This window comes from Larimichthys crocea, chromosome III, assembly GCF_000972845.2.
Source record: "Larimichthys crocea isolate SSNF chromosome III, L_crocea_2.0, whole genome shotgun sequence".
NCBI classification, from domain to species: Eukaryota; Metazoa; Chordata; class Actinopteri; family Sciaenidae; genus Larimichthys; species Larimichthys crocea.
Window position 1 is genome coordinate 3548347 of NC_040013.1, and position 26364 is coordinate 3574710.

Below are 26364 nucleotides of genomic sequence, written 5' to 3' on the forward strand. Positions count from 1 at the left end.
AGGCAGGAAGTAAAGTGAGGGAAGAATTACAAAATAAAACAGGAAACACGTAAACCAAAACCATGACAGGTGCCTACGGTCTCAAAATCTTGATACCTTGCCTCTAGATATCTACATTCATATGCAGATATCTGTTTATAGAGATTAATAATAATGAGTTACAACTAGTAAACTTTCAACAGAGAGCAAAGCCTCATGTGTTCAGATCAGACCATTTATTTTAGACACATTTTTGGGCATTTGGATATTAATCAGTCCAATAATTTGGTTTTCATTATGCAAAACTGATAACGTGCCCATCAATCTCAGCTGTACCTTTTGTTTGGTGATAATTAGCTTTGAAATTGAGTTGGCGAACAGGGTAAACTTGCTAAATATCAGCATGATATTGCCTCCTTGCCTGTTGGTCTCTGGTAATCCAAGCACACAGTGATGACCCAGATGTTCATTGAACAAATTAAGGGGATGCAGAGTACGGAAGCCCTAAAAGGCCATACATACTACATATTTTATTCCACCCGTTTTCCCGTGATAACGAGATAATTAATTTGAGATCTCCAGAAAACAAAACGATAGTCTAGTGTATTAAATGAAGTGCGCCCGTATTACAGAATGTATGGCAAATGCATGTAGTCCATGATACGGAGCGAGAAAACCTATTACTCCACTGTAAAATCCCTTTGAACCATAATTTCTGACAAAGGTTGATACATTTGATCTCAGGACTGGAGTGAGGATTAGCCAAAGTGTATCAACCTTTGTCAGAAATTATAGATCAAACTGATTTTACAGTAGAGTAAATATTGCACATAATGCCCTTTTCAATTCAAAATAATGAACTTTGAGGCTAAAATGCTCAAAAATGATACAGTAAGTATGCTTTATACCGAGTGAGTGAAAAGTCAGGGTGGTCCTGAGATCAAATGTATCAACCTTTGTCAGAAATTATGGATCAAAGGGATTTTACAGTGGAGTAATAGGTTTGCTCGCTCTGTATCATGGACTACATGCATTTGCCATACATTCTGTAATACGGGCGCACTTGATTTAATATATTAGACTATCGTTTTGTTTTCTCCAGAATTAATTATCTCGTTATCACGGGAAAACGGGTGGAATAAAATGTATGTATGTATGGCTTTTTAGGGCTTCCGTAGCAGAGCATCCTTTCATTACAGTAAATTATTTCAGGTGTTCATCTGCTGGCCTCGTCCCCTATGGAGTGCTATCGACGTCAAATAAAACAAGCCTATAATATACCATCTAAATGACACTTCGTACAAAAATGAATCCCCGAAAAACATAATAATTAATTTCAAGTGGTGTAAGAATAACACTGGAATCGTCTGAATCGTGTCATTCTCTGCCATAATAGTCGGCTAATTATGGTGCTTCACTGGCGCTTTGGACTAAACTATGGAAATGACAGGGCATGCTTTACAAAAGAGCCTCTTCTCATTCAGGGATATGATGTCTTGAATCTTTAATGAAGAAACATTAAGACTGAGCCTCCAGTTCTAATTTGAAATATCTTTGTTCTCAATTCTATTTATCGAGCGTCGTCGTCATATCAACATACCCAAACTTCTCCTGTAAAAAACTACCCCCCCCCATCAGTAGTTCCCAGCTGTCCACAGGCTTTGCAGGTTGATTTATTAACCCACAATGATGACTCAGCAGATGTTCTTCTTTATTATTGCTCAGCGTTTGACGTTTCGTCCCTCTGACTGCGTGTTTAGCCTTGAAAAACAAAACAAGCTCTCTCAGTGCTGTCACTGAGTAGCATATGGTAGAAAGCCAAGCGTTAATAGGAGGAATTATAGTTTGTGTGATTCACCTGTGTCGGCTCTTTTTGAAATTGTTCATAACCTCGTTTAAAGTTTAATACTTTGCTCGTCAGGCAAAGTAGCACGGACAAAGAGGGAATCAGCATCAACCTCAGCAAGTGACAGAAAATCTGCATAAAGCTGCAAAACCAATCTGAGGAGCTGGAAGTCTTGAAGTCTTGAAGAACGAGTAAAAGATTTCTCTGTGTTTTCTTCCCTTTGTACAAAACTATTGCTTGTACTGTAAATCCTACTTTGATGAATGTATAGGGAAAAACATGTGGTGAGTGCGTTTACCAATAAAGAAAATAAGGGTATAATGTCAAACCAGATGACTACAGCTGTACATGACGTGCAATCCAAAGCCTGAAATCCGTAAACACTTCACACAGAGGAACAAGAGCAATTATTTGCTGTACATTGTAAGACCTTTTTCTCACATAAACCATATTACCAGTGATCCTTGTTTCTACAGCGAATCTTTGGTTGTGTTGAGCCCAAAGGCTCGATCGCTGTAAAACACAGTAAACCCTCCAAGTCTAAGAAATGTCAGACAAATGTCAGGACCAGCAGCAATAAAAGAGCAACCTGTTTTGAAATGCTACCCTCAGATTTCGTCTCACGGCTTTAAGTGTCTGCCTGTCGACTTAACAAGAGGAGAAAATCCAGCTCGCCTCTGGTCTTTGCAACAATTAGAACGTAGAGGGGAGCAGAGTCTCCATAATTGCAGAAGGAGGAGAAAGGAGAAAGAAATTCCTCTTTTTAATTTGGTATTTAGTCTTAAATTGGTTATTTCTAAAACCCCCTTTATACTTCAAAATATTTGACAACTTCCACAGTGAGTGTAAGATCTTATATCTGAATAAAAATACTTTAAACAAACTGAAATAATAACAAAACCAGCGTGTAGGATCAAAATAAAACTAAACATGGGTAATATAGAAGTTTATCTTACCTTTACATGTGCATTTATTATTTATCAAAACATAAATAGCATTTCCTATATATGTATAGTCTTACAAGCTCTGATTATTCAGTCATCTTCATCTTTTTGTAAAAGATTTGCTCTGAATATTTTTCATTTATAATTTTCATCTCATCTTTTTCACTGTATTCTCAGGATTCTCAGCACCTCAGCATAGGTTAGATGGGGTAGAGTGGCAAAAACCTTTTCTGTCTGGATAATATGATTCTCACAAAGTTTCGAAAAGACGTCCTTGGTTTGGAGGAACAAGAGATCAACTCCATAGTCTCCAGTTGCCAGTTCTCTTGAAAGACATTTGACTTTAATGCTGCTTCTTTTTAAACTGTTTTGTTGTTCTGCACTTCTTCCAAAAAAAAAAACCTCAAGGATAACTTCAGGCTTTCTTCTACCCCCTGCCTGCTGACAGGGGACTGAGCTGTGATTGACTGCATGCAGGAAGGAGAGTGCGGAGAGTTAACTTCTATTGATCGCAATCAAAGTCTTGTAGCTTTAAATGAATGCTCTGAAGCCAGAGTCACACTAAGTACAACTTCTGCTGTGATCATCACACCGGGGTCTCTTACATCAAGCGTGATTTTCGTATTGATCCACTAATGCCAGCGTACACCCATGATTGTTTTGTCTCTGCCCTGGCTTGTTTAGGGAGAAACTAGCAGTCAGTTTGCACAATTACAGCCAGTGTGGCCACAGAGCTCCATCTCTGGCTGTCTTCCTCACAAACACTCAGACATTACCTCAGCTCCTTATCAGCCTGGCCCTGGGTCCCTTTTACAAATATTTGCGACCAGTGAAGGATGACAATTCAAACATTGGAGACACTGTGTCAGTGACCTCCGCTGCATTAATCCAGACAGCAGTTTGACCTTTTGGGCATGCATGAAAAGGTGCTTATCTCCCCATAACTGATACTCCAAATAATGAGCAGCTTATAGGAGATAACTAATGCAGAAATAGACCAAACTTTAGCTCCTCTTTATCATAAAGAAATCATCTTTTTTGTTGTTGTAACTGCCCTGCAGGAGTGTCATGTCTTATTTTTCCTTGAGGCAATGCATACTGAACTCTCTTCCACTGAGACAACAGACTTGTCTTGTCTTTCTGTCATCACAGCTGTCACTCAAGTTTAAAGGCAGATATAAAGGGCGAGTCATCTCCCTCCCTGCACCTGTTGATCGCCCAGCAACCCACTCCTAAACGCTAACATACGAAATTAGTATGCAAAGCAGTGCTGCCACCTGAGGTGCGTATGCTCAGAGACGCACATATGCGCGCATCTGTGTGAGAAGAGTGCGCATCTGTGTGAGAAGAGTGCGCGTCTCTCTCTCCAGAGGCGCACTGGAGGCTCCGCGCTGCATCTCTCTGTCCTGCACTCGTATTCCGTATCTCAGACGTCCACACACGGTGAGTGCGATACTTTTTCTTCCAATTTGCTGCGAGATCGGCGTATTGTGTTTAAATGTAGGTTAGGTTTAGGTTAGTTAAGCGTTGAAAAGATGCACATCTGGATCACTGCGATTCAAAAAGGATTTTCTCTGTAAATAAATCGTTAAAGTTATTTATTTTAAAAAGTGTTCATGATGTGTGTGTGTTTGTTCCATTCATATTTCTATATGTGCACAGTTTCCTTTATTGCATCGCAGTATTCCGAGGCTGCATGTCTTCTTAGAGACAGATAGAAGAAAGAAATATCTCTCATATCCGAATGTTTCTGCCACTATTTCACCATGCCATTATTCATGCAGCAGTGTCAAACCTAATTTTACAAAAACTGGCAGGAGAAGATGAGTTTGGATCCAAAACAAATCAAATATTTTCCGTCTTCAAATATTCTGTTTACTTACAAATAAAGACAGTGTGTGGATCAAATGTTACAGTTCCATCTGTCGGACTATGCTCATTGGATTATTCATATTATATTGATCAATTATTAATTATTGTTATATCATAATATTGTTATAGTTGCGTCAGTTCTGCTGCTGACCATCCTGCAGAGGTTTGACATGCTGCTGTCTGAGAGAACTGAATGATACAGAATACAGAGATAATAGTTTGAAGATGAATTGACTGTAATTAAGTCATGACTTTATTTTTACAGGCCAATATTTGCTTCAAGGGGTTTTACAATCTGTCCACCATAAGAACACACCCTTAAATTGTGGCTATACTGTAAGAATTTAAGTATTGATAATGGATTTAGTGATATTTTTCTTTGAGAGACTTTATTCCAGTGTTTCCTCTGGCAGCTAAAAAGGTTTTGATCAGCTGCCATTTGGAAAATTACGGATGTTTTGGGGCAATTTGGGCAAATCCGAGGCAGAAACCCTCCCTCTGTTTTTCTAGAACATGAATGTGTTTGTTGTTTGTTTTGTCCCTGATTTCTGTATCTAATTCACACTTGCCACAGAGATAAATATTTCCAGTCAATTCATATTTCCTACAAGAACTCCAGCCAGGAGCAAATCTAAAGTAAGTGAAGTTAGTGCTTACCATCTGTGTCAGTGTAACTGTCACAACACGTCCTTCACATGTCCACATTTGGTCTAAATATAGTTGGATATTGGCAGCACGTGCATGTAGATAACAGCTTGAGTCACGCAGCAGCATTTTGTTTTTCAGCGTTTCTATTGAAAATGTGATGAATTGAACGATTCACAAACAAATCAAGAGGAATACATCTCTGAAATAGTTTTGATTAGTCACGAGAAACTTTTATGCTTTGACAAAAAAAGGAAACTGGCTGGAAACGTGCTCTCACAAGAGCAGTCATTATAATTGGACAGAGGAACCTGCTTATTAAATATCTGCTGCACGAGTTTACACAGGGTTATAATAAAAGAGAACATTTCCACTGAATGCAAATTAATGCCACAAACTGTAAAAATATGCCAACACTTGTGGGGAATTCATATCCATTAGTCAATCAGCATATTTGCAGCTTGGCAGTATTTAATATGCATGCTGTTAAATGCATATTAATCATAATTTCACGTCCCCAGGTTCATATCAACCTCTTGGGATGGAGACCACAGACAGTGGCTGGGCGGCTGAGCTCACCCCACCATGTGTGCTGCACGAGGTGAACGAGAGTGACACGGGTCAGGTCTTTGAGGTGGCCCTGCAGAACGGCTCCTCCAAACGCAGCCCTCAGTTTGTGGGCGTAGAGCTGCTGCAGTCATTCAAGCTTCTCATCATTCCCTGCTACACTCTGGTGGCCCTGGTGGGCGTCTTCGGCAATTACCTGCTCCTCTATGTCATCTGCCGCACGCGCAAGATGCACAACGTCACCAACTTCTTCATCGGAAATCTGGCCTTCTCTGACATGCTCATGTGTGCCACGTGTGTCCCCTTCACGCTGGCCTACGCCTTCAACCCACACGGCTGGGTGTTTGGCCGCTTCATGTGCTACCTGGTGTATCTCATCCAGCCAGTGACGGTGTATGTGTCAGTCTTCACTCTCACTGCCATTGGCGTGGACAGGTAAGTTACACAGAGACACAGGTCTGCAGACAGACTATAAATAAACCTCTAATGGAATTCTCATTCACATGCATCCTCCATTTCACTAATATGTCCAACAATACAATGTGTCATTAGCTGAGTGAAGCGAGGCAACAAAGTGGCTGTCACTTACAGCTGCTTAGTCATCCTGTAAATACAAGTTAATATAAAAATAATATGTCGCGTCTGTGCGGTGTAATTTATCACAATCAATGTCACAATTTCTTGAAGGAAATTGCACAAAATTGCAGTTGCACATGGAAATGTAAAAACCTGGACGTGGTGAATTTTCCACGCCAGCATAACTAAAAAAATAACTAAGCTGAGTGTCTAGGAAGTGAACAAATTCAAGCATATATTACAATAACTCAGAGGCCAAGTCTTCATTGAATGATCGAATACAAGGACAGTTTTCAAGTTTAATTCATCTTCAAGGGCTTTTCTCGCTCTGCACCACGAAACGTTTAACACAGGCCATTCAAAAGGTTAGAATTCTTGGCTTTGTAAAAGAGGATTCAAAAAAATAAAACAGTATTTCATAAATAGCTGCTCACATACATACTGCACTAAATATCTTCTATATAGGCTAGTGACCAACTGTCAAAAAGGGCTTTAGTTTTGGAGACACCCTTACCGGAGGTGAAAGAGACATAGCATGACATGTCTAAACATGTGTATGAAAATACAGAATCTGAAGGATCTGTATGTTATTTTTCCTATTTACTAGTTTCTTGAATTATGGAGAATGTCTTACAGACTTTGGATATTTGTATCATCTGTGGGAAACATTTGGAAAAAGGCAAGAAAAAACTTACCCCTGATGATGATGTCCATAATACCCTGGCTCCATACACAGATAACATACTTTCCTCCAAAATAATAGTATCATGTATCATGTAGAGCAAACTACTGCCTTAAGACAAAAGTCAGTGAGCAGGAGAGTGAGACTGAGTAGGGCTGACACAACAACATTTAACATACGGAGAGATTGTTTCATTTGTCGGAAGGCCAGTACTAGACCAGAACCTCTGATAGCTATTACGACTGGTACAGGTGCGAGCACCAGAGATAAGGTCCTTCATGCAGCTTCTGAAAGGCCTGATGAAGAGGTACATCTTCATACCCTGATCTCTTTGCATATGATGCCTTATATCATAGAAGCTGCCTTGGACACTACATCTCTGAACGGAATATATAACAGACCGATGTCTATGATAAAGCCTTTTTTAAGCTCACTGATAAAACAGTATTGTCTAGGACTCTAAACTCTTTGACTGATAGTTATAATGACATACTGAAGACCCTTTCTGAGGAAGAAGACGACACAGTGATCCAACACAAGAAATATACATCCTGGAAACTAAAGGAGAAGCTTACAAATTTTTTCCATGTCCTGGAAAGTCAGATCTGGTGTGCTCTGAGAAAAGGACCCGGTGTGCAGACATCAGCTGGAGTTCACGTGGTTCACGTGGACTCAGATCTGCTCTTTTGAAGGTTACGTGCCGTCTCCAAACAAAGAGAGGTGTCCATGGAGACTGTGATGTCTCAGGAACTCGCCGCTGTCCTGCCCTTTTTCTTTTATGATGATGAAAGCATGAGGAAGACGACAAAAGCTGACCTTGCTAAGAATCTGGAGTCTGTCTTTGAACGGACACAGCAGCTGCCCAGTGTTAAAGAACCATCAGCATATCTCGCTGATGGCATGGCTCTTCTGCAGAGTCTCCATGATTCAGGCTTTCAGACATTCAATGACCTGGGTGAGTGTATCTGGAATAAGATCACAATGTTAATGGAAAAGGAAGGCATCAGCTGTGTTGTTTGTCAGATATGACCATCAACACTCAGTCAAAGACCATGAAAGGCAAAGAAGAGGCACCATCCAAACCAGCAGCCATCATATGTGTTTCTGACAATCCCTGGCCAAGCAACTAAAACGTAAATGAGAACATTCTGCATAGATATTCTTTTTTTTGCATGTCTGTTTATTTTAGGCAAGTGTTTATAGGTCTCTATATCAAGATATTGACATCCAGTTTTTTTAATAGGTAAAGACACTTCCTGACCACAATTATGTCAAGTTTCAAAGCTGTCAGAGCGTGTGTTATTAATCTACATGAGTTTATGTCTTGACTCCCATACAGCCAGGCTATATTTTTGTTCTTTTTAACAATATGTATCAATTTAACAATGTTTAAGAATCCATTTCATATATGGGAGATGATGGGAGATGAGGAAAACCACTGTTAGATTTTGTTCTACCCCTGGTAAGTGTATCTCAAATTTTTGGGGGGCATTGTCACTAGTCTATATAGTTACAAGCAGATATTGCTGTCCTTTGGACAGGAAAGGACTTATCAGACTGTAATGCTGTTCCTCATTACTCACAACTCAGAGGTTTTGTGCTTCTTACATCAAGCTGTGTGCCAGAAGCTTTGTGTGCAGACCTTGGATACAGTGCAGTGATGAATTGACTAGATTTGTGAAAACAGGATTTTTCATTTGGTTGTTGTTGTTGATGGAAATGGTCGCTTCTGCATTGGCTGCATCTTGAGGTATAGTAGATGGCTCAAATCCAATCTAATTAAAGCCGAGGCTATCTCTGCTTCTTCACAGATACTACGCCACAGTTCATCCACTGAAGAAGCGGATCTCAGTCTTGGCGTGCACCTACCTTCTGTCCGGGATTTGGCTGCTGTCTTGTGGTCTAGTGGCTCCAGCAGTGGCTCACACCTACCACGTGGAGTTTAAGAACGAGGGCTTCACCATCTGCGAGGAGTTCTGGATGGGCCAGGAGGGGGAGCGTCTGGCTTATGCTTACAGCACTCTGTTCATCACCTACGTCCTGCCTCTGTCGGCTCTCTGCATCTCCTACCTGTGCATCTCCGTCAAATTGCGGAACTGTGTCGTACCCGGCCACCACACCCAGAGCCAGGCAGAGGCTCAGCGGATGCGCAAACGCAAGACCTTCCGGCTGGTGAGCCTGGTGGTGGCGGCCTTCGGCGTCTGCTGGATGCCCATCAGTGTGTTCAACGTGCTGCGCGACATTGACATTGACCTCATCGACAAGCGCTACTTTCTGCTCATCCAGCTGCTCTGTCACCTGTGCGCGATGAGCTCATCCTGCTGCAACCCCTTCCTCTACGCCTGGCTGCATGACCGCTTCCGCGCCGAGCTCCGCAAAATGTTCACGTGCCGCCGTCGCATCGGCATCTCGGCCAACAACTGCGCCACGGCTAGTGTGGTTTTGTGAAGCGCCTTGTGTTTTAGGCTACTGTTTGCTTCTCTGGACAGTAGAGGGTGCTCATCTCATTCTGGTGGTGCAGAATTACACAGGTGTAAATAGTCTGTACGGTGATCCAGCTTTGTTTACCAATTCAGCATTACATGCCTATGACGTTGGCTCATGATGGACTGTTTCAACCCACAATTCATCTTGACTGCCAGCAGTTCAGCCGGAGGTTTAGGTGTGGTAGTGTGTTAGTGGGAGGGGCTAATGTAGGAGTGAGGAGTGGCTAAAGACTCCACGCCCCCAGATTTCAAATTCAGCCTCAACCGAAGTGACATCACTCGAGGCAGCTTGTCAGATTTAGGTCGCTCTAGAGGTTTTATAGCTTGCCACTTTAAGTCCCCCTTTAAGCCCTGACGAAGGAAGATAGACTATCAGCCTGCCTTTTTATTAATTATAAGATTTAACTTTTAACTCTCTATTTTTGCAAATAAGGCATTTATTGGCTTCTTGTATGAACTATTTTGGTGTGTGGACCATGAAACAACACTGACTTAGATATTGATAGGCTCATAAAATTCTCTATTTTTATTTTTGTCGACAGTTCTCATGGAAAAACTTGAACCAGCAGCATGTTGTTGCATCAACTCGTGTCTAATTAAGGTATGAAACTTTAAAAATGGCTCCTAAATACACCTACTACTAACAATTTTAAAAGAAAAAAGACTAGATCATTTTAAAAAAACAGCTGGGGATTGTTCAGCAAACACTCAGCTGGGAGTAAACAGTGGTTCACTAGTATTCACGGCAGCAGGATGTTGTGCGATTGACTGAAAATAAGCTACAGTGTGCATTACGTTACTCAGTGCGAGGCTCATTGATGTGTTTTTTAATAGTTTTGGGGCCTTCATGGCACAGAGGAGTAATCTGTATCATATATTTTGTGCATTCACCAATCACAAATGTACATTATTATAACATTACTGCATTTGTATTTCAAGTTTTTTTTTCTTCGAGAGGTTGGCCTCAGTATTGACTGAATATTTGTACATTTTACAAAGAGGATCTACAAATGTAACACCAGTCTAATAAAACTGTTAGAAAATACAAAGCGCACTTTGCCTTGGCCTGAATGCTCCATGCTACTGTGTATGATAAAACATGCTGTATGTATGTTTCCATGGCAACATCCATTTCACACTCTTGTTGGACATTATTTATAGTATATACAATACTAGACACTAAATTATTTACTTAACTGGAGTTAAGGATGCGACATGTTTACCGTACACTTACACATGGAGGTTATGTTTGTTTTAAAATGTACATAAATTATAATATATTAATAATAAGAAGAAAAAGACAAAACAAAATCTGGTGAAATATCTAGTGTCTTTATTTCAAATAAAACCACATTTTCGCCCAGCGTTACTTCTTCTCTCGGAAGTTTTACACGGACTGTAGTATCATCATGTCAAACACTTGATGCATCAGGCTGCACAGAGAGGTCATGAAAAAGGTTTTGAAGGCACGAGTCTGTACATTCTGAAGAGTAATATTGCTATCGTATCTGCCAAGACATAAAATAATATTTTGTCATATAAAGGTGCAGATGCAGGTTTCATTCATTAGTGTAGTTCAAATACAAAGACAAGGCTGGTTGGTTATTACTGATAGAGTCTATTACTGCTCCTCCCATAATTGCTTTACTGATTATCATTATTTATAAATACAAACACAGTTTGATTGATTGTGTACGGTTACTTGCATAATATTTCAAACTATGTGCACAGGCGTAATTACATCCACATTAAAGAAAAACAGCTACAACTACCGAGTCATTCAAACTATACGTACGGTTCATAATAGCTGCTTGCTTTTAATTATTGCTGGTTTTTCTAAATAACACCTCTTTGAAGCAAAAATAGGCACAGTATCTTTTTTTTTTTTAAGGCCTGGATGATCAGCTGACATTCAACTGTGGTGAGTAAAACAAAAGGAGGAATGTTGCGAGATGTACGGTTCATCATTAGGACCAACAAAGAAAAAAAGAAAGAAGAAATAAGACGTGCAGAGGAGGGAAAAAAAAGTCGTTACATAAACAATCTGAACCTTTCATTCGACTTGTGAAGACACGATCTGCTGAAATGCAGTGAATGAATTATTGCAAATATATTTAAATGAGATAAACATTACAGTTTTACCTCATCAGGATGAAGGTGATTATTCATCACGGAGCAATAAGCTACGCCCAGTGGAAAGAGTAAAAAAAAAAAAGGCCAGATAATAGTTTTAAAAAATCAATTATTATTAGTATATTAAATAAAGCTCAAGCCAAATCTCATCAAGTATGGTAATATTAATTATTTTTTTTGCAACATGGTTTTTAAAGCAAACTCCAGTACCTTAGTGTCAAAACAAATACATTCAGGATTTTTTTTCTTTGCTCGTTATTAAAATAATCGAAAAAATGTTTATTACTTCAGAGACGATTTTCCAGCATTCTCAAACAAAGCTGACTCTGAAACTTAAAAAAAGTGCATATGCTCCAAGACCTTCGTAGAGATCGTGTTTCTGAGTACACAGTGACGCCAGTACACGCACACACACATGCGCGCGCACACACACACAAACACAAACACACACCACACACACACACACACACACACACACACACACACACACACGACGCCTCACACCGGCTTGGAGTTGAGAGAATGCAGGATGGTGGGTTTCTCCTCTATGACCCGGACCAGCAGATTGTCGATGTACTCCTCGAGCTCGACGATCTTAGCGTCCTTCCTCGACAGGTCGGTTTGCTGTTTCACCACAAGCGTGATCAGCTCCTCTTGTGTCAGCTGAGTGTAGGGTCCACTTCCCACCGAGTCTGGCACCTGAGAGGGGTGAGGGGAGTGAGGAATACAGTATTAAAACTCCATCTTGTGGTGTGGTGTGGAGTGGAAAAACAAAGTGAGTGTTTTTTTTAGTGTTATTTTCCATGTCAAACATGAACCTTCAAGCTTAATATTTTACAATGTTTACAGGGGCGGCTGCCAGAAGATATGAAAAATCATTCACGTTGTAGCTGCCAGTCGTAATAGACATTGTTTTTCATGAAGCCAATAATTCAGCTCCAGGAATGTCTTAAGATTAACTCAGACTGGAGATTATTTTAAATTCCTCCTGCAGGACAATCTCATCAACAACGCGCATCAACATGACAGTACCTGAAACTTCCCCGGTGTGCTGTCACGGACCTTCATCTCTTTCACAGCAGGAGTGCTGATGGGATGCTGGTTCTCAACTGAGCTCATTGGCTTCACGGGATGAGGCCTGGAAAGGAAGTGCATATCTTATTATTAGAAAGCTGTGACAAACCTCACAAGTGAATACAACAATGTTTTAAAAACTATTTTACAATGGAGAAAAAGATGAAACAAGTCAATCAAGTGTTCTGCAAATGCTCAAGATCTTTCCACTGTGATCAAATATCCAAAAATAAACTCAAAAGGAGGGAAAGGTGCCAAGAAATCAGTCTTTCCAAGCAGTCACACCCAAAGGTTAAACAACAACAGCTGGCAGACGCCGTATGCAGAAATCAAACTGCCTGTTCAATCTCACCTGCGTGCAGTTAAGGCTAGCCCACCTCCACTGCTATTCTGAGCACTGACAGGCTGAACCTCAGATGGTGACACCCAGGCCCTCAAAGGCGTCTTTCCACCAGACAAAGCTCCCGCCTGAGGCTCTGGTTCCTCCAAAACTACCTGCAGAGGCTCCGAGGACAAGGAGGACGTTGCAGTGAACGGTTCTGCTCCGAACGGATCCTTTCTCTCTCCGTACAAACGGCTCTGTGTTTTCACATCAGCTTCAAGCTTTGGTGTGACAGACTCATTTGTGACACCCCATGCAGAGAAGCCTTGATCAGATTTGGGGATGGTTGTTTCTTCCTCATGTCGAGGCTTATTATCTGAGTGAGTTGCGGATGGTAGACTCTGGTTCCGTTTCTGCGAGTTCCTTCTTTGGAAAGTGGGACTGGCTTGCTTCGAAATGTCATCTTTGTCCTTGTGCTCGCTGTGTTTGTTTGAAATGCTGCCATTAAAACTAGCAAATGGATCTATTGTTCTCTCTTGACCAAAAATGTTATCGAGATCGTCTGGTGTCATTCCCAGGTCTTCGAACTTCACTGCTTCCTTCTGCTTCACCTGTGCCCATGGGTCTTTGGGAAGAAGATCACTGGTGGGGAATGGATCAAACTCTACAAAGTTATCTTTTATCTGCCTGCCTTTTCGGTCCACGCTGCTCATATTTGGACTAGATGTGTGAATGTTACTATTCAGAGAGGTAACTGGTGTCACAGCAGAATCTTGCTGCACTGGCTCTTTGCCGCTAACTCTCTGCCTGGGTTTGGCTGTGGGTACCTCTTTGTTCACGTGGACTGGTGTTTTTCTTTGATCATCTGTGGGTGCAGTGTCCCTCTCCATTGGGCTACTTGGTCTGGGTTGAGCTGGCGGTTGCAACGCCTTCCTTGCTCCATCCCTGGACCTCGTTGAGAGACTTTCTCTGCTTGGAATATCAGTGTTTATAGGTCCTGGGACTGGAGATGGATTAGGTTTCATGAGAGGTTGGCGGGCAATATTCGGACTCGGACTTTGACTGGAATTTGCTACTGGTTGACTGTGCAGAGCGGAGACATATTTAGGGGGAGCTGGGGCTGGTGCTTTTTTTGATGACACGGGTTTGGGCTCCTGTGGTTGTGTCTGATGATGCTTCGCGGCAGGACTCTCCTGTGGGAGTGAAGACCTAAGACTGTGTCTGTGCTGGTCCACTGGGCCATCCACACTCATCTCTGGACCCAGATGTTCAGGTTCAGTGTCCCTCTTTCTCTGAGTGACCTCAGCGATTATGTGGTCCCATCGAGTCTGCCCTTGCACTCCATGTCTCTTTTGAGGAAACAGTGTTTCATAATCAGGAAGTGGTATAGACATTCTTTTGCCTTGCTGCGATCCATCCACCTCTATGTACGCAGGATTATTAATCTCTCTGACAGGTGCAAGACTTCCTCCAGTTTGCGTTCCTTGTACTGGGTGCGGTGGCAGTAGGGCTCTTTTCTTCCAATCCGCCATGGTGGGTGAAGACCCCACAGAGGACAAATTCTCTACGCTGCCACGAGGGGAACCAAGCGGGCTCTGACTTAAGTTTGGTGGAGCCAGGGATAAGTGGAGGTCGGAGAAAGTTTCAGGGGACTCGGACGGGACGCTAGACAGGGTAGACTCAGAGATGGTTGGGGAAGAACACAGCTGACTGGGGGTCTGGCAGTCAGCAGGTTCAGACTCCAGAGATTGAGTAAATCTGCCAAGAAGTGAAAACAAAGGCCTACAGGTCAGTGTGACCATCACATCACCGAAAGTCATTTCCACCAATGTACAACCCGTCACCAAACACTAGTATCTCACATGTCAACACGTCTTTCAACAAAAAATATGAAATTCCCATCTACAACCTCTCATAATTTAGCCCTTAAGATAGTTGAATGTTTACTCTATCTATCACTAGACAAGGCTTACATCAGTTGTTGTTGGTGCAATCTGAACGTCTTGCAGTTTCTATTTTTAGCTGCGACATGCTCGTGTTGAGGAACGACTGTCCGACAGTAAAAAAAACTACAATGTGACATTTAAAGTTCAAGATTATCTCGCTGAGATTATCCTAAATTATCCAATAAGTCATCAAAATGTAACAAAATGTCAAATCTAAAACATACCAACAACTTTAAAATCTAGAAAACAAAACCGCTGTAACAACAGTCGAGAAAACACAAGCCTCTTACCATGGTGGTTCCAAATCAATCCAGTCAAACAAACTACAACAAAAATCTAAAAACACAATAAAACCATCCAAAGATCTCCTGAAAAGAAGATAACACTGTGGCTCCGTCACTCTTTATGAGCTTTGTTCAGGTCCACTACCTGTTCCACAACGTCCTCATCAACACAAGCCACACCCATAGACTTATCTGCACAGAGACCAAACTGGTCAAACAGGCCCATCAGCCGCTGCGAGGAATTCTTAGTTTTGGTAATTCAAGACAAAGGTAAATCAACATGAGCAGAGACAGGAGAGAAAGTTGGGAAATTCCCTGGTTTCAGTATTGACGGTCAGGGAGGGCGAAACTTCAGAATGAGAAAGTTTTTTGGTCACTTTTTCTATGTTTTACAAAACACAAAAAGGGCAACAGCATGTGCACTCTCACCTGTCAGCCTATTGATGGCAGTAACACTCACATAACAGTAACATTGTTACATAACACTGGTGCAGACTGAGAAGAAGGCATACCTGGGTTTGACTGCAGACACTTTAGCGGTGCGGTTGAGGAAGTGCATGACGGAGATGGGTTCAGGGTTGCGGCTGGATTTCTGATGATCAGCTGGGCTTTCGTTGCTGCTGACTGGAAGATCTGAGCTGAGCGGGATCTCCTCAAACGGGTTGGTGGAGATCGGTTGATCGGGTTCTCTGGAGTCCCTGCGAGGAGCCGGTGTGGGCGCCTCTTCTTTCTTCTCCTCCTTCTTTCTGATCATTCCGAACAGAGACGTCAGCCTGTCGCTCATGGACGCCTCCTCCTGTCGTTTCTGCTCCTCTGCTTTGCGACGCTCCTCCTCAAGCCTTTGGTTTTCTGCCGCTTCCAGCATCCTGCGTTCTTCCTCTTGCTTCCTCCGCTCCTCCTCCTCCTCCCTCTGTTTCTTCCTCTTTGCTTCGTCCTCGAGGTAGCGTCTCTTCCTCTCCTGCTCCTCTTGGTGTCTGCGCTCCTCTTCCTCCTGCAGTCTTTTGGCCTCTGCCCTGTATTTCTCCTCTTCCTCCAGCCTCTTGGCCTCTGCCCTGCGTCTTTCTTCGGCCTGCCTTCTCTCCTCCTCCTCTTGATGGCGCTGTTGCTCCAGTATTTCTTTGTTGGACTCTATCTGTATGGAAGGGACAGGCACACTTATGAAGGAATCTGCATCAGAGGTGTGTTTGCGGACATCCTCCACAGATCCTTGGCCCGAGCTGTTCAGGCTGAGAGTAGATCCACTCTTGGACTCCTCTTCTGCGTACACGTGGCTGCCGTTGATGCACAGGTTGTTCAGGTCGCTGTTGCTTTGCTTGGAGCGACCCAGGAGGGAGAAAGGACCTTGGGACACCTTGCTGTCAGAGCTGCCGGTTCGCTTGTGTCCCAGGAATTTGAATTTCTTTTTAACTGCGGGAGGAGAGAGAGAGCAAAACATGACGTCATTGTTGACATGCAAAACACCATTATTTACTTTGCACTGTGGAGCAGAGAGGAGTCAGAACACTGTGTACAGACTGAGTATGTAAGAATACCTTCAGGAGAGTCTACATTGAGGCCAGATGAGCGGCTGCCACTGAGAGATGAATTCTTCTCGGGAAGAGTTCCCAGTGTGGACATGGACTGTGAGATGTTACGCTGCAAGTTTGATTTAGGAGCAAAGAGTGTTTTGAGCTTCGTTTTCTTCTTCACTCCTGGAGTCTGGTTGAGCGACTGTGCATCGGCCTCGGCCTCGCTGTCTGTGAGGACCTGGCTGACGGAGGGCACGATAGCTGAGGCAGAGTCGGAGAAGCCGTCCTTTTTCTTCCCGCGGACTTTGTCCTTCAGCTTAGAGATGCGGGAGCGAGGTTTGTCCTGCATGGAAAGGTCAAACATGCTAGCCGACATGTTGTTCCTCATGAACTGGATATCGAGCAGCACCTCCCCTCGCGGCTTGTCCTCTTTGTTGCTCTTGTCCACCAGCTTGAACCAACTGCAAACAACAGACACAATTCATTAGATGTTTTTTGCAAGATCAGAGGAATTTCCTGAGGATAAATGACTGTAATAAACACTGTAATAAACCCATATACACTGAGCGAAAATATAAACGGAACACTTTTGTTTCATGAGATGAACTCAAAGATATAAAACATTTTCTATATACACAAAATAACCATTTCTCTCAAATATTGTGAGCACTTCTCCTTTGCCGAGATAATCCATCCCACCTCACAGGTGTGGCATATCAAGATGCTGATTAGACAGCATGAATATTGCACAGGTGTGCCTTAGGCTGGCCACAATAAGCAAGAGTGGCCTTTTATTGTGGCCAGCCTAAAGCACACCTGTGCAATATTCATGCTGTACATGACTCTAAAACTGTACCTGTGACAAGATCATCTGTACAGGAACTAGCTGAAATAATTACTGATATTTCTTCAGATTTTTGTTGTGCTGACATTTTTAGAGTAAGTGACTAATCTTTGCATGCATGTAAAACAATCGCCTGCAATCGTTTCATTCCAAACAAGTTAATCAATTAATTAGGTGTGTAACTGGAGAACATGGAGAAACTGGTTAGAAAGTAATAGACTAAATAAGCCTGCCTCCTTGTGCTTCAATTCTTCAATAGAGGTGAGACAATTAATAGATAATGGAAGGATCACAGATAATAAAGAAAGTTAAGCAGCAACAATTCTGATAATTGAAGTCACTTAAATGGGAAATTGAGAATGCTTTGTACTAGTAGATGCTTGCAATCGAAAAACTCCATTATTAATCAGACAAAGGAGCAAAAGTCTCTTTATAAACTCAACAATTAGACAAAACATTCACAGTTTAATCATCCATCGAAATAATCATTAGTTGCTGACCTACACAGCAAGTGTTCGTCCCTATAAATGTTCAACTGTGTTATTAGTGTTAAAACACACCCAGGGTGCCGTGCCTTCAAAAATCTTCCTCCTTTATGCTGTCATTTCATTTTGAATTGACCCTGAGAAACAAACAGCATATAGACTCATTTAAAGTGGGATTAAATGAGCTTTAAATGCAACACCCTTAAAATAAAATCGCCAACATAAACGCCCTGGGTTTCCTAATATCTCTGACCTTAAATGCTTCAATTCTGTCCGCGTTAGTCCGGCCGGGTCTTGTTAGACCTGAGATTGATAAGTGTCATTAACTAGCGTACAGCTTGTTCCAGTTCCTGTTGGGAGCACCATGCCAACCACAGATAAAGCCTACAGCCGACAATTACCGCTTTGTTCGGGACTCCCCTCCCTCCCTCATGCCCGCTCTGTTGTACAGGATCAGCTCTTATTGTCTAAAAGGGAAAGGTAGGAGTGTTCTGGAGAGCCCTTTCTAACCCCGTGCCCAAACAGGCAATTAGTGCCATTAGATACCGACATGTTGTATAATTACGGCTTGGCTATTATTAGATGCATCAACACTGTAGCAGAAGTGCCCATTATGGCACACCTTTCCCCTTTTGACCTCTTTTGTTCCACACCCGAGGCCTCGAACACATTTCTCTACGCCCAGTTCACTTTTTTTTTTCCCCTAACACCGTTCAGACACTTCTCTTTTTCTATATACGTGCAGCTCTCGTATTCAAAATGCACTCGAACGAAACCCAAACACTTCATTCACACACACACACACAGCTCAGGTTCAACTCTCGCACCAAAACACTGACAACTGCTGTTTCAACATTTGTCTCGTTACACGATAAAACAAGTAGGAATGGGTAGAATTACAAAGTATCATGTATTTTTTTTAATATATTCATCATAAAGCGAGATTCCTTTACAACAAAAAGGAGGACTGTGCTACTTTACAGTCACGGGATCAATCAGAAATGCTGCAAACAAACAAAGCTCGACTAGGCACACACACTTTCCTAAACTAAAGTACTTCCAGTAATGCAATTCGAAAACTACAGTATCGTTTTCATCGATGTCACACCTCACGCTCTTGCAGAACACCTGGGAAAAAAAAGTCTGATCCATCCCAGACATCCAGCGTTCATTGCATCCAGGAGGGACACCTGATCATGTGGTTGGTGGTCATAAACTTTCCACCTCTGTGAGGAATATAATCCCTCTGTGGAGCCGAGGCACGCAGAGTAAAGTGGAGTGAGTAAGTGACACCACCCTGGGATGAGCTGTACACCACCCCTGTGCCTGGAGGACGCCACACTGACTCACACACAAACATAAAACTTTCATTAGGAGGTAACCAAGGAATGAAAATAGACACAATTAGGCCTTTTTATTTTGTTCTAGATGCAGCCTAATTTACAGTCATTTTGTGGTTTTAGGCACAAAAGGTCACAGTTGGGTTACAGGATGGTCTGTAAATAAACAGCTCTGGTCGCGTTTGAGTGAGAACAGTTCCTGAATTTTGTGTCAAAGCGATGACATCTGCAGTGTAGTCCACGTTGATCTCTATAAACACATATCTACATATGAATGCAGCATCTGTGGGCAAGGAACTGAAATCCTGGCACCGGAAAGCTGGTTTTGAGTTTTGCAAATCACGTTTAAAGCAGCAGTCTACGTGGAGGACATAAACAAGCTTTTTGTCAGCAAGTTATCTGCATTCATACGCAAATATGGGTGGCTGGGTCCTGAGATTATTTCTGCTGTGCTGACTGTGTTTGAAAAAAAATGACCAACTATTTAAAAGATAAAAGCTGTGAAAGGTCACGGTATGATTTCCTCAATGAGACCTATTAAAGTTCAAGAGAGAGATAAACTGCAGTGCAGTGAAGATCTGAAGCATGATGTGGAGTTAACCAGACAAGTTATCTGTCAGATCATGGGGAGCATTCATTACAGTGTCACCTACTGAACTGTAGCAGACACCCAGATAGGCTCCTCTGATGATAGCAGCCAGGAAACAAGTATGGGAGTGAACCAACATTCCTCAAACACTCTCCGACATGCAGGGAAAACCCTGTGCGGTACGTGTTGTAATGAAAGTTACACTAAGCCCAATTCAAACATCCCTTATTTCCCACCCTAAGCCGAGCACGCCAAGACAAACAATCTCTAACTCAGAGCGAGGACAGGGAGCGAGACCATGTTTTTCAAGAAAGTGCTGGGTGTTCTGGTCTGTGGATTACAGCAGAGAATGTGCTGTGATTGTGCAGAAACAATGCATTGTTGTGGTTGTTTACAGGCTGACAAGGGTGTACATGTTCTGTTCTGCTGACACTGAACTGAAGAACCGTGCCCGATGCACGCACGCACTCGCCCGCCCTGCTGGGCAGGTTCCCTCGGTTAACTTAACCGTCAAGGGCACTTCTCATGTCTTGGGTTTAATGATTAACTGTCTGAGTCGAAACCAGGATGAAGTCAGCCACTAAAATAAAAGGCTATCAATACTAGAACATATAGATAAGATTCATGCAAACATATTGGTTCACTGACTGTAATAAACCCATAAAAAGTTAACCAGGTAATAACATCTCTTTAAAAAGAAGCTTCTTGAATCCACTGCAGGAAAGTTCACGAGATCAGACTTTGTTTGAATCCTCTGGCGGTGATTCTCACGTTTTGGCTGAATAAAAATAAACTGTACGTCAGAAAGGCAGATATTTTTAGTTTCCATGTTTGCAGAATAAACTCTGAACGGCGGCTAGGGCGTCAGAACAAATGGCGCTGACTCCAGAGAACCGGCTCTGCAACAACCGGGATTATTCCCGGTCCAGTGTAATTCAATAGCTACTCTGTTAATGGATTTATTGTTTGTTTTTCAAGAAAGGACAGTAGAAGGGGTTCTCACATATTTCCATGGACAAAATCAGTCTGGCAGTCTGAGAGAAAACAGAGCTGAATGTAATATCAGTGTATTATGAATGCATTTAATCCTAAACCAATTTCTTGATGCAAATCTGCAAAAAAAACCTGCAGGATGTTATTTTAAAAACACTTGAAGCTAAGATGCACTTGTAACACTCGAGACGAAGTCTTTTCAAACATCAGGACAAGCTGAACTCGTTCTATCAGTGTATTGTCAATCCATTTGATCATAAAAACAAACAAAAAAAAATGCATGGATTGGATAGGCGATCTCTCACTGCCTCTTTCATCCCTCATGTCGCTCATTTTCTTGTTCAGTTTGTCATCGGATAGTCGTGAAGTTTTAAAATGTACGCACGCCTGACATCATTCAAACATCAGACTCAAACTCATCATGACAATAAACACAACACTGTAACACATCAGTGCATGTTACAGCCACAGAAAAGAAATCTGCTGATATGTTACGTAACATGATGTGGAAAGCTGACCACAGAAAGATTGCTGTAACAAAACTCTGAAGGATTTCACTAACTCAACTACTCCAGGCCTTGAAAACAACAAACCCTGTGCTGTTTCCAGGTTTTCCATGACCGTGGGAACCCTGCTGATAACTGAATATCTCTGATGTAACACTGTCACCTTGGTCTTGAGGATATTGTGACTGGAACAAATGTCATTTTGTACAATTTTCAGCCGTTTTTCAGACTGAATAAAATAATCCTACACTGGCAAGACTTCAAAGAATCTCATGTTTGTAAAATATGAGCTTTAAATCCTTCATAAAAACTGTAACATTTTATTATTATTACTAATTCAAATAGTAACCAAGTTGTTTATCTGTGTCTGATGATTTGTGACGGTTATTGGCCGTCATGCAGGCTCAGATATATGGCCCTATAACCTCATTTCATTGAATACACTCTATTGTATGAGAGGCGACGGCAGAGTTTCCTTTCAGCAGCACAACAAAGTCCTCAATGTCACAGCACGTATCAGCACCGCGGAGAAGCAGGTCAGTAATCGAACACCACACGCTTCAAGGCGAAAACACCAACATCCAATACCCGGGGCCTGCACACAGAGAGAGACTTAAAGGAGACGGAGGGAGGAAGCCGGGACGAGGAGAGCGAAGGAGTTCAGACGAGGAGTGAACTTTGCTGTTAAAGACGCAAACACAAGATAACATTTCAGATACGAGGGTACAATAATCGACTGAGTGATGTCATACTGGCTTCGTATCACGGCTGCCCTTGATGGGGTGATTACGAAGAGTTTGGACTTTTCCAAAAAGGTCATTTTTAAAAAATGAAAAGGCCACATATGGAAAGGTTGACGAGTCTCACAGAGTCTATATTAAAACTTCTTTATTTTTAAAGTTCCTCTTACATAAGAGGGAGTGTGTGTGTGTGTCCATTCAACACGAACGCAGTGTTTTATTTGTGACTCCCGTCACACCCACGGTGCGTCAAACCCACAGAAGTCATCCCTGACTCATGTAACAGATCAGGGCGTGAGCAGACGCACTGAATGTGAGAATGTGATGGATTATCGGGCAGCAATGTGAGAAAATCATTTCCAGTTAGACTTGCATCGCGAAGCTCGGCTTCACGCCAGCTGCATGAATTCAAAACGTCAGCCAAACATTCGTGGAGGCAGGAGACGGTCTCTGCTTCTCCTCAAACCCTGATAAGAAAGCAAAGAATCCATCAGCATGTTTGTGTCCTCTAAGACGGATAGCCAACTGTTAAACATGTGTACACACACAAACACACACGTCACAGAAAGACTGAATCATTTATTTGTGTTTCCACTTGTCCATGACGGTGACATAACCCGACTGGATGTACAAACCTGCTAACTCAAAGATCGATTGATGATTTACAGCTTAAGCTTCATAGAGGAAGGTGTGATGATGTTTGTGTTAAAGAAATAAATAAAAATCATGACCTCCATGTGAAATTAAAGCTACAACAGCTTTGTTAACGCTTCAGGTAACTCGTAATGTTAGATCGTATCCAAGTATTAAAGGAAAAGCATAAATTAAATACATAAATAAAGAAGTGTGGAAGAAATATTGGTCAGTAAGTTGATTATTTTTCCAGCTTTGAGTCACTTTTTTATTCATGCTCGTGAATATTTTCTGGCTTCGATGACAGTAAACTGAATATCTTTGGGTTGAGGACATCGCCACAGACTTTAGGAAACATTTGATGGACCAAACAACTGAAAAAATCAACGAGAGATAAATAATAATAATACACATCCGTGACTGTACTGACCTGCCCACCTTCAAATCTCTAACAAAAACACACCTTTTTAAAATTGCTTTTAATGTTTAATGTCTAATGTGTTTTTAGTGGTACTATCTTATTGTTTTGATGATTTAATGTTCTTCTCTGTAAAGTGTCTTTGAGTACCCTGAAAAGCGCTTCCAAATAAAATGTATTATTATTATTATTATTATTATTATTATTATTATTATTATTAATAAAAATAATACCTATAAAACTCATGAAGGAGGAGGCCATGTGACATTTGTTTACCCTAACAGCTAAAAAGTCAGAATTTACAATCAGTTACTATTGCTATTTTGATATTTTATTATGTATAGTTTGTTCTTTATATTTTTATTCTTATGTTGGCACTGTAATGTCCCATCTATCTTATTTATTACAGCTATTATATTATTATTTAAGTTGATTAAAGTGCTTTAAATCATGGATTATAGTCAGAATTATTGCAGTGATCCCTCTGTAAAGTCTGCAGAGACTTCCACAGGTGATGCTTCACCTGTAAACACCATGAGCTGTCACTCACTCTGTCTTCTTGCGGGTGTTGTTGTCGTGGAGGTCCAGCAGGTTCACCACAGCCTGACCCAGGAACTTGTCGAGCCCGACCTGAGCCCGGTGCATCACGACGACATACAGCGTGCAGCGCTCGGCGTTGCCCGGGTGGAAGAGCGGCAGGTCGAAGGACGCCTCCTCCTTCCACACCGGGGCGACGCTCCTCTCGGCCACCGAGGTGGAGAACTTGTCCTTGGCCACCTGGATGATGGCGTAGGAGTCGTTGGTGCCGTTCTTGCCCTTCACCCGCAGGCTCCGAGCCTGGTGCACCGTTACCTGCACGCTCGTAGGGAACCATTGCTGGCTCTGCTCGGCCAGAGACATCGCCAGCAGAAGTTAATCCGGAGTTCTGGTTCTGGTCGACCTGCTCCTGGACTAATTCACCTTCTGCGTCCTCTGCTCAGCTTTAGCTTCACTCCAGGAAGCTTCAGTGTGATGTCGTAATACTCTTCCTAACGTTATATCTCAACACTCCAGCTGAGTTAACACCCGGTTAACGAACCTAAAGCTCGGCCTGGCCTGTGTAACCGAACCGAGCCATCCCTGCGGAGCCACCAACACCTTAAAGACGCTTTCATGAAAACAAACAACTCACTTCCCTGATGTTACCACCGTGCCCACCCATACTCTACACAGCGCCGCCCGGATTGGCTGACATTCCTGTCAGTTTTTTAAATCCCGCGCGTTGATTGGACAGGCTTGAGGAAGGAGGCGGGCGTGTTCGCACACAAGTGGACCGTTAAGTAAGCGTCGTCAAACTGATCAGGGGTCAGTTTAGCCTCGCTTAAAGTCACAGAGGAGCTTAATGAGACAACAATTAACGCTGAACTGAGTCCAGTGATGTTAATTTAGCACCTAGAAGACCAATTCTGGCTTTATTCAAATCTATTTTTTTTAAAATTTGAGTTATGAGTGAGGTTTCTTGACAAAATATATTACTGAAGTAAAGAGAGATTTCAGAAATATTAATATACAGAAATATAAATATACATATACTCATAATTTCTCCTTTCTTACTTTGCACTAAATCAACACTGCCAAACTGCTGTATATACTTTTGTACAATATATTTTTATTTACTATTTCTATTTTGATATTTTATTATGTATAGTTTGTTGTTGTTGTTTTTTTAAGTTTATGTTCTACCTTAGTACTTTTTGTAAATCTGCACATTCTTAAATCTGCACATTCTACTTTAGTACTTTTTGTAAATATGTACACTTGTGTTTTCCCTCCTTGATTCTATTTTTCGCTGCTGTAAACAAGTGAATTTCCCCGTTGTGGGATAAATAAAGTATTATCTAATCTAATCTAATCTAATCTAATCTAATCTAATCTAATCTAATCTAATCTAATCTAATCTTGTTTATATTTTTATTCTTATGTTGCCTATCGTACTGTAATTTCCTAGCTTGGGATAAATAAAGTATATCTATCTATCTATCTATCTATCTATCTATCTATCTATCTATCTATCTATCTATCTATCTATCTATCTATCTATCTATCTAGCAGCTATATATGGATGATTTACTGCTTAAGTTTTTATAGTGTAAGCAGACATGCGAATAGAGGAATGCTCTTGGAGGTCTGATGATGTTTGTGTTAAAGAAATTGATTACTATGTCAATAAAAATCAAGCCTCGCTTAAAGTCACAGAGGAGCTTAATGAGACAACAATTAACGCTGAACCAAGTAATTAATTTAGCAGCCAGAAAGATCAATTCTGGCTTTATTTTTGGATCTAAAATTTTAAAAAAAACTTGAGTTATGAGTGAGGTTTCTTGACAAAATATATTACTAAAGTAAAGAGAGATTTCATAAAAATTCATATAGACACTTATAATATACAAATAAGCTATATATCTCCCTTATTCTTATTAAGAGGGACGCTTTGGCACAGCATCACTGATAAGATGTCATGATCTGACTGACAAAACTGTAAAATGTGAGTTGTTTAAATGCAAATTTAAACATCACTTTAATTCCCCTTTAGTTGTTGATCACTACTCACCCTACCACATTTCCATCGGGGTTTTTGAAAGCTTGTGTAATATGCAAAATAGAGTACACGCCACAGACTAAACCGCAGTGAGGGAAGAAGGCTGAAAAAAGAAAGCTGGTGCTCAATTCTTCAGCAAATAGCAGGCATGGTGATTATTATTTATGATAAGTTACTGATACAGAGGCAAATAGAGTCAAGATTATAAAAGTCAGCTGTGGCCATGAAAGAAGGTGTTTAGAGATAACAGTATTTATGCCAGATGCCTTAACGCGATGGCATTGAAGTGAACCATGAACACCATGAGTCTATCGTCATGTTTATATTTGTCTTCCATGAGAGGTTCAGTATTAGTCATGATGAGTCATGAAGCT

The 26364-nt window shown here is 41.6% G+C and overlaps 2 protein-coding genes across 4 annotated transcripts; one reads left to right on the plus strand and one right to left on the minus strand.

Moving 5' to 3' along the window:
- Nucleotides 1-3788: 3788 nt before the first annotated feature.
- prlhr2a (prolactin releasing hormone receptor 2a) lies at nucleotides 3789-9940 on the plus strand. Of its 2 annotated transcripts, XM_019255386.2 has the most exons (3): nucleotides 3789-4212; nucleotides 5808-6288; nucleotides 8923-9940. In XM_019255386.2, the coding sequence occupies exons 2-3, from the start codon at nucleotides 5828-5830 to the stop codon at nucleotides 9557-9559; spliced, it is 1098 nt and encodes a 365-aa protein (XP_019110931.1). In that variant the 5' UTR covers nucleotides 3789-4212; nucleotides 5808-5827; the 3' UTR covers nucleotides 9560-9940. The 2 variants fall into 2 exon arrangements, with proteins under 2 accessions (XP_019110931.1, XP_019119387.2); XM_019263842.2 differs by lacking the exon at nucleotides 3789-4212 and having other exon boundaries at nucleotides 5480-6288.
- A 968-nt stretch (nucleotides 9941-10908) lies between these two features.
- Nucleotides 10909-24805, minus strand: rab11fip1a (RAB11 family interacting protein 1 (class I) a). Of its 2 annotated transcripts, XM_019255411.2 has the most exons (6): nucleotides 23963-24805; nucleotides 16889-17325; nucleotides 15869-16763; nucleotides 13157-14884; nucleotides 12763-12868; nucleotides 10909-12429 (listed from the first exon to the last, which is right to left on the minus strand). In XM_019255411.2, the coding sequence occupies exons 1-6, from the start codon at nucleotides 24310-24312 to the stop codon at nucleotides 12229-12231; spliced, it is 3717 nt and encodes a 1238-aa protein (XP_019110956.2). In that variant the 5' UTR covers nucleotides 24313-24805; the 3' UTR covers nucleotides 10909-12228. The 2 variants fall into 2 exon arrangements, with proteins under 2 accessions (XP_019110956.2, XP_019110957.2); XM_019255412.2 differs by lacking the exon at nucleotides 13157-14884 and having other exon boundaries at nucleotides 23963-24786.
- Nucleotides 24806-26364: the final 1559 nt, after the last annotated feature.

Bases quoted from the DNA above. Each gene is read 5' to 3' on its own strand.
- prlhr2a (XM_019263842.2), top strand. From the start codon at position 5,777: ATGCATATTAATCATAATTTCACGTCCCCAGGTTCATATCAACCTCTT. The intron at 6,289-8,922 runs GTAAGTTACACA...GCTTCTTCACAG, and splicing joins ACTGCCATTGGCGTGGACAG to ATACTACGCCACAGTTCATC.
- rab11fip1a (XM_019255411.2), bottom strand. From the start codon at position 24,312: ATGTCTCTGGCCGAGCAGAGCCAGCAATGGTTCCCTACGAGCGTGCAG. The intron at 17,326-23,962 runs GTGAGTGACAGC...TGTTGTTTGCAG, and splicing joins AACACCCGCAAGAAGACAGA to TTGGTTCAAGCTGGTGGACA. The intron at 12,430-12,762 runs GTACTGTCATGT...CACCCCTCTCAG, and splicing joins GCACACCGGGGAAGTTTCAG to GTGCCAGACTCGGTGGGAAG.